The sequence below is a fragment of the Geospiza fortis genome, unplaced genomic scaffold (assembly GCF_000277835.1).
Source record: "Geospiza fortis unplaced genomic scaffold, GeoFor_1.0 scaffold23, whole genome shotgun sequence".
NCBI classification, from domain to species: domain Eukaryota; kingdom Metazoa; phylum Chordata; class Aves; order Passeriformes; family Thraupidae; genus Geospiza; species Geospiza fortis.
In genome coordinates, this window is record NW_005054303.1 from 10,888,378 (window position 1) to 10,898,410 (window position 10,033).

A 10,033-nucleotide genomic window follows, 5' to 3' on the forward strand; every position below is an offset into this window, starting at 1 on the left:
ATAAATCCCTGCTAAAAATGCCTCCATGCACCTCCTTCCACAGTATCCACTGTTGGAAGTGCTTCCCCTCCTTCACTGTGATTCTTCAACATCCTCATGATGGAGGCAGAGGGGCAGGCACTGATCTCTGACAGGACCCAAAGGAATGGCCTGAAGTTGTGTCAGGGGAGGTTTAGGCTGGATATCAGGAAAAGGATCCATCCAGAGGGTGTTTGGGCACTGAACAGGCTCCCCAGGGCAGTGGGCACAGCACCAAGCCTGGCAGAGCTCAAGGAGGGTTTGGACAATGCTCTCAGGCACAGGGTGGGACTCTTGGGGATGGTGCTGTGCAGGGCCAGGAGCTGGACTCAATAATCCTTGTGGGTCCCTTCCAACTCAGCCTATTCCATGAGTCTATTATTCAACAGGAGCCCTTCACAATAGAATACACAGATTCTATGAATTCCCGTTGGAAATGCCTCCCCTCTACACCCAGCCATGGACCAAGGCAGCCCTGCACCCCAGGAGCTACTGCTACTCCCAACTCCAAGGGTTAGGGAGAACAGGGGGGTTCTGTGCCCCCTGTTACCTGTTTGAAACACATGGTTTCAAACCCAGGGAGCATCACAGGTGTCCTGTGAACAGCCTCACCACGAAGTACCCACCACAACAACCCTTGCACAAACACAAGTGTGAGCACAAGAACAGACCTCATGAGCTCAGCCCCAAATTCCCAGATGAAGCCTCTTTTGCTTGGCTCCAATGGAGCAAGGCAGTGACTGATGCCAAGTGAAGATTTGGTCCTTGGGTTTCAAATCACAGCAACTGCATCAAGGAACACCTCTGCCCCACGCTGCCTCAGAAGGAACCCCATGTGGCACAGGACTCCCAGACAGAGAGGCAGCAGGTTTTACAGCCAGCTGCTCTGTTGAGCTGCTCTTCCTCCCTGCTCCAGTGGCTGCAGAAGTGCTGCCAGCCCCAGGAACCACTTCTGCCTCAGGGAACCAAGCCACAGATGGCACACACAGCCCTGGGGTTACCCAGATGAGGGCTCACTGTGTGATGCAGCTGAAAGGCTAAGAAAGGGAAGGTTTCTCTCTTCTGCTGGTTTTGGGTGGTTTTTTTTAAGCTAAAAGGAGGTGCAGTGGAAATTAAGCCAGCTCAGAATGGGCATAAGGTGCATGTGGTGTCTCCTCCAGGCTGGGCAGCTGGTGAGCACATTTCTGAGAATCTCGGACCACTTCCCAAACACCAGGCTTGTTTTTAGGTCCTTTAATTAAGAGTCACCAGTCTAAATGAGGTAGTTATCACTGGTTATCACCCCACCACACTCTGCTCTCTGACACTGCTGACAGTGGGCACCACGAGGCTCCCTGTGAGGCCACTGCAGCAAGGCACATACACATGGCCCAGAGAATCATAAACTGGCTCTTGCCACTTGCATAAATAAACTCTGCAGGGTCCCTGGGGGTGAAGGTGGCCCTGGCACTCAGGTGCACAATGCACATCAACACCCAGCTCACTCCAGAGGAGCTCAAGGATGTCAACCACAAGGATGAGCTGAGGGCAGTTGTGGGTTCCCACTTGCCCCGGGGGGGAAAAAACCAAAACAAACAAGCCTAAATCTAATTGCATCCTCCAAATTCCTGCCCCTGTTTTCTCAAACACTTGGCTGAAATGTCAAGCTCATACGCTGGAGAGTTTTTGTAACAGGCAAATTCAGTCGTTTGTCTGGAACAATGCATCTTCTGGGGTATTCATGTGAAGCATACACACATCCTTCCTCCTCATCCCCTCCCTGCAAGGCAGCTTAATTCACAGCAGTGTTACACTATTAGCTCATCTTTTCACCAGAAACTTTTACACACCCTGTGTGTGTAAGGATTATTATCCTGTTCACCTGTACCTGTTCTATTTTAAACATGACCAGACCCAAATTAGAAAAAAAACCAAAATTCAGATCAGCCAATCAATTATGTAAAAAAAGTCTGGTTTTTTAATCTTAATTAAAAAACAAAAAGACACTTTGAGCATCATTAAAATGAAATATTAAAAGGATACAAAATAAATTGAAAGAAGAAGCAACACAACATCTTCCTTCCCAGACCTTTTAAAATGGTAAAGAAAACTCCACAAATACTCCTTCCCACCTGAAAGATTTAAAAAAAAAATCAAAGGACTGACTGAATTTAGAGGGGAATAAATTGACTAGAGTATATGACACTATAGATATTACCTGTTAATTAAAGATTTATAGGTCATCTGCAGCCCTCAGCTGGCTGCTGGCATCTTGGTGTCTCAGGAGAGAACAGCCCTGTAAATGCCATGCTTTTTTTACAACCCTCAGCTCAAAAAGGATACTGAAATTGGTGTTTTCAGTTCAGAGTGACCAACCTGCAACAGTTCTTCCCATTTTACAAAATCCTGAGCTCTGCAATATCTGCTGGCTCAGGCAGCGCTAGGGAAGGCTAGAGACCTCTACAAGCTCAGCCAAAGGTCTTCACAAAAATTAAGAGTGCCAAAACACCCAAAAGCCACTTGGAAACAGCTTGGTGTGAGGATTTGTGAATCACCTTCTCACCTTAAATATCACCTGGAAAGCAACACAGATTCTAAGAGACTGAAACCTAAAGCACCACCAGCTCACACCTCAGTTACTGACCTCTTCTCTGAGCTTAGATTGCTTTTGATTTTTTCTTCCCTTTCCTCCTCAATACTGACTGGCACCTGCTTGCTCAGGGCTGCTTAAGAGCTGCTTCCATTTTGATCTCTTTTTATGCCACAACTTTCTTGATTTTAAGGACAAAAAACATTAGTTTCTCATACTGTGGCTAACCATAGGCAACACACTTGCCTACCCTTGCAGTGAGCTTGATGATTTGTGCAAGCTACAGTCTCTCCCCTAAGCCACTGCAGATGAAGACAGGCATTTGTATCAGCTTCATGAAAATGCAAATATCCGAAGTCCCTCAACCATCTAGGGTCAGAAAGTTACACTGGGGACTATGACAGGATGATGGCAGCTGACCCTTCCAACCCTGCAGCTCATGTTTTCAGCTCAGCTCTCACTGCCTCAGTGCGCACCCCGCGCGCGGACATCCAGCAAAGTTCACAGATTAGAGTCAGAAATGTCAGTCTGATCTTGTTTCACCTCCTGCCTGCAAAAAAACCCCTGGCCTCAAATGTTCCTGCAGCAAAGTGACCACTGCAAGGTGGCAGTGCAGATGGCAGAAAAAGCAGAGATTTTCCGAGTGGGCTGCACAGGCCTTGCACGTCAGGTTCACTGACAGCTGGAACCAACGTGCCAGCACACACATCAGGGGGTTTTGGTGATGTGGACACTGTCAAACCACAGGAAGATGCACTTTCAACCAGCCTGCCTTTATTCTGTGCCAGACAGGAACCAGAGGAAAGCAGAAACTGGCTGTCCCTGCTGTGGTCACAAAGCCAATACAAGGGCACACAGCACACAGCTGCAGGATCCGCACTGGGGAGTGAAGGGAGAGAGGAAATTCCCCTTTACCTCCCTGTCCAAGAACCCCCCAAAAACCAACCTGCCACCCCAGGTAAAGAACAACTGCAGCTCCTTCCAGCCTGACTTGCAGAGCCTTCCAGCAGAGTATCTTGGGGCTAACACAGGTGCCAACTCTCAAGAACAAGAGAAAAAGTCTCAATGCCTGCAGAAAAGCATCCAAGATGTGCATTTGGCTGTCATGTGAATGCACACATGGAGTTGTGCCTCCACAACATGCCACAGAGGGAATGCTGGGGGCTCAGAGCCTGGGAGTGCATCAAAGCCATCCTCTCTGCTCCCAAAGGGCTCCCTCCCAGTGCCTTCCAAAGAGAACATCAGAGGCCTCACTGCTTCCTGAACGCCCACCAGCACACTCCAAAGTCTGTGTCAGGGCACTTGTTCATCTCCCAGAGCCCCAGGAAGGCTGTTACTGCCTCTCCAGCCTCCCTCACCTCCACCACACTGGGCTCTGCCCTGGGCTCTGCCCATCTGGTGACACTGGAGTGGCAGGTGGACAACCAGGCTGATGCTGGAGATCCCCTCGGGGGACCATGACTGAGGACTCCCCTGGAGATACAAGGGCACTTAGACCTCCCTTGTGGCACCTGGGGGCACGGGGTGGGTGAGCTGCCACCTCTCAGTCCCAGCACTTTGGCTTGTGGGCCCTCACTTGAAAATGATGCTCCTGTTGAAGGCTCCAGGTCATCTCTAGCACTTCTAGGAGGTGAAACACAGGCTCATATCTCTAAACCCTTGACAAGATGACCACACTGACCCTGGCAGGACTGCCTGAGTGCCCCAAGAGCCAGTAGAGATGTGGAGAAGCCTTTCCCTCCCATGCTGAGAGCACAACATGAGCCCTCGGCCAGAAATGGGGACAAAAAGCTGGGTGCCAAACAGCAGCTGCCCTCGTAAAACGGGAGCAGTTCCACGATTGTGCTGTCCTGGAGTTCCAGGCCACTCCTGCCTGGCTTGAAGAGCACCCCTGCTCATCATTATCTTGAAGGACACTCGTTATAGAAAATCACAGCCTGCTGCCAAGTGCTCCTGTCTCACTATTTTTGGAACAACAGGGGCAGGCTCTGAGCCTCAGCAACTGTCAGCAGAGCCAAAGGGAAAGCAAATCCATATAATGATCAGGCTGGCTGACAGGGACAGTGCCGGGAACAGCATTGCCTGGGGGACAGTCCCCTGGAACAACCCTTTGGTCATGAGAAAAGGGATAAGGGCAATAAACCTAAAACCAGAAGCTATTCAAGACTATCGGCATGGGAAGCTGATCTCCCCCAGCCCTCTTCATTCTCATGCATATGAGTGGAGACAAAAGGATTTAAAAGCAAACCACCTGTGCAGGAGGGATGGCTCCTAAACCCCAAAGAACACAGGACCTGCTTACTGCAAACTGATTTTAATTAAAACATTCCAGGATTCACATTCCCCAGGATTATATTACTGATTTAGCTATTTATACCTATAGCCTCTTTCACCCCTCCTAGGACAGTATTGTTGAGGTGTTGGATGACACCAGGCTCAGGTAAATGGAAACAAACACTTTTTGGTGTTTGTCACCCCCAATGAAGGATCCACGATTATCCACAGGTCCCAGCACCTGTCAGCAACTCACAGATTACTGGAGCAGAAGCATAATCCTCTCTGGCACTAAAGAATTATTCTAAGGCCCTAGAAAAAGCAGAGGTAAATGGCTTAGGCAAGGTGGAAAGCTCCCAGGGTAAGGCCTTCAATTAAAAAAAAATTAAAATGAGAGGTGGTGAGCAGGAAAGACCTCCCACAGATGCAGCTGAAGCAGGATTTAAACTTCCCCCCTGCAATGGAGCATCTGGACTCCTTCCTTGCCTTTCACAGGAAAGGAATCCAGAGGTGCAAGTCCAAAACTGCCCAGCCCAGTGCTGGGCACACAGATGGCTACATCCAGCCTCTGCCAGCCTGCTGAGCTGCTGATATTTCATCTTTATGGTCTGAAAACTGTGACCCACAGCAGGCAGGGACAGCCCTTGCAGCTCCTACCACCTAGTGGCTGCAGGATTCAGCCCTGATGGAGCGAGGAGGCTGCCTGGAGTCCATCCTGGGCAAATAAAGCTGCCCTTGCTGGAGGGCATCACTGAAGCAGCAGCTGAGACTGAGGCAGATTCACACTGAGCACAGAGGCTACACAAGAGAACAGAAAACCTTTCTGAAAACCATCAGTGGCTAATGTAAGCTCAGAAAAGCCTCAGCCAGCTCTAAAATAGGCAAGAAGAAGCAGTAGTATAGATGAGCTCAGGTAATGCATTGCTGTTTCAGGTACTTGTGCCTGCTCAGCTAATCATGGAATCACAGAATGGTTTGGGTTGGAAGGGATGTTGAAGATTATCTAATTACAACCCTCCTCTCCTGTACAGGGACATCTTTCACTAGATCAGGTTGCTCAGAGCTTCATCCAGCCTGGCCTTGGACACTTCCAGGGATGGGGCACCCCTGGAATAATGCTGCATTCCTGGCACCACAAGATATCACACTGTGCTGCACACACGTCCCAGGCTGATTAAGTCACCCCCAGGCTGCTTAAGCCAGGGGAAGAGTTTGCTGCTTTGGCTGGGATATTGTAAAAGAAACAGAATTCAAACGCTCTGGATCCAGCCAAATTCTCAGATACTGCGAGTGCTCTGTCCTCAAACTGCAGCAGCATCTCAGGTGCTTCCAAGAGCCTTCCTGTGGAGTTTCCATGATTTCCTCTTGAACTGGGATGGGGGAGGCTGTAACTGGACACCCCTGTGTCAGGTGCAGCCTCACCAGTGCCAGGCAGAATGGGACAATGACTCTTCCAAGTTCCTGAAGCAGCCTGGTCCATAATTTAGCTCACATTCCATGGGGCTGCAGAACTGGCTCAAACTGAACCTGGCACCTACCATCAGCCTTGTCTGCCTCCCAGCTGGGCTACTCCTCTGCCAGTCAGTCCCAGCTTGTCCTGATCTTATGGGATCAGGCTTTGACTTGGCCTTGACAAATGGTAAGAGGCCTCAAAGTGGCAAGTTCTTGAAAAATTCCCAAAGGCAGGCCCTGGGGGTCATTATGTATCCAGGATCTCCATGGCAGACTGGAGTTGTGGGGGTTTTTTTATAACATGAACCATTAATACCACATTTTAAGTGTCTGGGCTGTAACTGTGATACATGTGACATGGTTTCCATGTAATTGCAAACTGAGTATTTGTGCTACCATGCTCCTAAATCCATAAATTTTTAAATATGGCTGCAGGATGACATTTTGAATAAGTGGTTATTCTTTTTATATTTATAATGGTTTATATAGATAGATATCTTTTTCTGCCAAGGTCTTGTTAATGGAGGGGATATCCCCATGCCATACAAACAATAAACCCCAAGTTTGTATCAGCCTGGTTAAGCCTTCCTGGAAAGACTGTGACCAGTGAATATCCCTGTTGTTGCAATAATTTCTCTGCTATAGCAAAGGGGTTTAATTGTGCTTTTATAAGCAATTTAAACCTGATTCTTCTGGACTGAAGTTGGTGCCACTGAGTGCAGACCATGGGCAAAAGACATCATGAACCAGCTCAATTTGAAATCTGCTTTTTTTTTTGCGAACCAGCTCAATTTTAAATCTGCATATTTTTTTTTTGTAAAAAGTGCTTCCCTTTTTTGTGTTCTTCATCATCAGAGGGGAAGTGGCATTCAAGTGAAAGAGGAACCCAGGAAAGACTGGAAATAGCAGGGTCCTGCTACACAAGCACCACTCCTTTGTCACCATTTCAAGGACTGACCAGCTCTGTGCTCAGAGCACCAAGGGCTGAGGGGTTCTTCCCACTGCTCCTCTGATGACAAGCTGGTCCAGAAACTCCTGTTCCAGGCTGCTCTACTGTTTAGCAGCCTCCTTTTAATTTCCAGTCTAACTGTACCCATGGCCAGTCTAGACTCATTTAATCTTAACCAGCATCTTGACAGCTTTGTTTCCCTCCTCAGTGCTTGACATCTGCAGACATCAATCAGATCCTCTTTCTGCTTTCAATTTGCTAGTCTAAACAAGATGAGTTCTCCCCTTTTCTTCCTCTTTGCAAAAGACTCTGCAATTACTTCAGCAGCCCAGAAGAGCTTGCCTGCACCCACAGCAGACTGTGTTCAGTTTTGTTGAACATGACAAACAGTTGCTCACACAGTGACCTTGAATCCTCCCTGAGTTCATAAGAAGCACTCTACACAGCCAAGGAGTACACTTGCTGTTCTCACATCCACATGCAAATTCAGTAAGCAAAGCCATAGCAAAGGCCATAGCAGTGAGTGGCAAAGTCCACATTTGACACAGAACACATCAATAATGGACATTTCTGATACTTCAGGAAAACCCTTACAAGTTGAAATATCACGAAATAAAAGTTTCTTTGGTTACTAGTGACAACAGTGAGCTTTAAGTTTCATTTCTGCTATACAGCACAGCTGCTCTGTGAACCATGTGAGCTGTGCATTAAATAAAACCCAGCAGAAACCACTCATTTCTATTAGATGAGCCTACCCAAAGGCTCCACCCTAAATGAGCGTATTTCTTCGCTGCCATAGCTGGCTGTTGCATCACCCCAGTGAAAAGAGAAATGGGTGGGTGGCTGAATACATTTGTCTGCTCTTTTTTTGGTTTTTTTAAGGTATTTTGGGTTTATGTAGGAGGAGCAAAGCTGCAATTAAAAGGACAAGTTTCTCCTACCTCTTGTAAGAGGAAAACAAGCTCCACTGCCCTTTAGCAAAGAACAAAATGCAACTGGAAAGGAGCCCAGGCAGTTTTGAAGAGCTACACTGCAGAAAATGCTTTGGTCCTAATAACAGCTTAGTTGAGGGATTCCCAAATTCACCTTGCCATACATGGCTGTGGCCACTGCCTCCATCTCAGCCACTCCTCCCTCCACCACCCACACCAGCAAGAGGCTCCCAGCACCAGCACACACCAGATGAGGCTCCCAGCCAGGCACTCAGCCCATGTCCTGTCCTCCACTTAGGTACACGGGGCACAAGGGACAGCAATGCTGCCATCTGTCTGCCCTACACAAGAAGAAATACCAACCATACATGGATCTGACTGAGTGTCCACCCCTGTCAGGCAGACCCTTTCCAGTAACCCCAAAAGGATCTTTTGTTCAGTTCTGAGCAGTCTACAGAGGCTGGCAGACACCAGAGGCTACCTCCAGTTCCAAGTGCAAATCTTAAAGTTTGCAGAAAACTCAATGCAAATACAGCCTTGTTAAAAATTCAGGCAGCAACAGAGCAGAGCCTGAGATCCCAGAGCAACCAGAGGACACTGCAGGTGTAGACATTTGCACTTGGAAATGTTCAATGGCACGAAGATGTTTCTAGGGAAGACACAAAGGAAGTCTTTGTGCCTTACCAGTTTGTCAGGGAGCTCAGAAAAGGCCAGGATTTTATTTGCCAAATGCCCAGCAGATGTCAGAGGTGCAATATAGCACAGTGCTCTGTTCATACTTCTCACGGATATATTTTATGAAAAATCCTTTTGCTATGATTTTTCTCCTGAGAAGCTGAGAGGCCTCAGAAACAAAATGTAAACAATAATTATCTGCTGCTGTGGAATGCCACAGTGCATCTTTGATTGGTCTCGTGGTTGTTTTTAATTAATGGCCAATCACAGTCCAGCTGCCTCAGACTCTCTGGTCAGTCACAAGATTTTATTATCATTCCATTCCTTTCCTTTCTAGCTTTCTGATGAAATCCTTTCTATTTCTTTAGTATAGTTTTTAGTATATCATTTTCTTTTAATATAATATATATCATAAAACAATAAATCAGCCTTCTGAAACATGGGGTCAAGATTCTCATCTCTTCCCATGACAGGCTTGCCTGCAATTTCTACATTTGGTGACCCCGAGTGAGGAACATTGCCACACATCCTCGAGCAGAGAGGTTTCTCCTGTGTCTGAGGTGGACATTGATAACAGGCCAGGGGCCAAATCCACAGCAAGGTTCCTCATGGCAGCCAGTGCCAGGAGGAAGGCTGGCCACTGCCTGGGCTGTACTTACAGGAGTCTGGAAGCAGCAGTAGAGCTTGGTGAGGAAGGGGTGGTTCCTGGATAAGGAGAGGATGCGTTTCTCGGTCATGGTGCACTCAACATCGTCATCCTGGAGAATGACATCCTTCTTCAGCACCTTCACTGCATACAGCTCCCCACTCTCTTTTATCTTGGCAAGCATCACCTAAACCAAAAGCAAGGGTTAATGGCAAGGGCTGAGCCCTCTGTCTCTGAGCAGCACAGAACTTCTCACACCTTCCCGGGCTGGAAATGTCACTCATCTCACAACCAGGCTTGTGGACCAAAGTGAGTCAGCCTGTCAGCATGGGCATCAGTGTACAATCAATGACACACACCACTGCCTGCAGCAGGCTGCTCTGGACAGACATGCCCACATGCTGCTCCTGTCTGGCACAGGGCTGCCTGGTTGAAGGTCACTCACTGTGCCAGCACAAACTGCCTGAGCAGGGCCTTTCATTCTACCTCCCTCCTCAGTTATAAAACTCAAACACACT

At 48.0% G+C, this 10,033-nt stretch overlaps 1 protein-coding gene across 1 annotated transcript in view; it reads right to left on the reverse strand.

The window, feature by feature from the left end:
• Positions 1-10,033, reverse strand: part of PRKCH (protein kinase C eta) — a gene marked incomplete at its 5' end in the record, with an annotated part of 113,989 nt that overhangs the window by 50,026 nt on the left and 53,930 nt on the right. Inside the window, one exon of the mRNA XM_005417948.3 lies at positions 9,529-9,702. Coding sequence (XP_005418005.2) covers positions 9,529-9,702 — 174 coding nt within the window. The remainder of the gene's footprint in view (positions 1-9,528; positions 9,703-10,033) is intronic.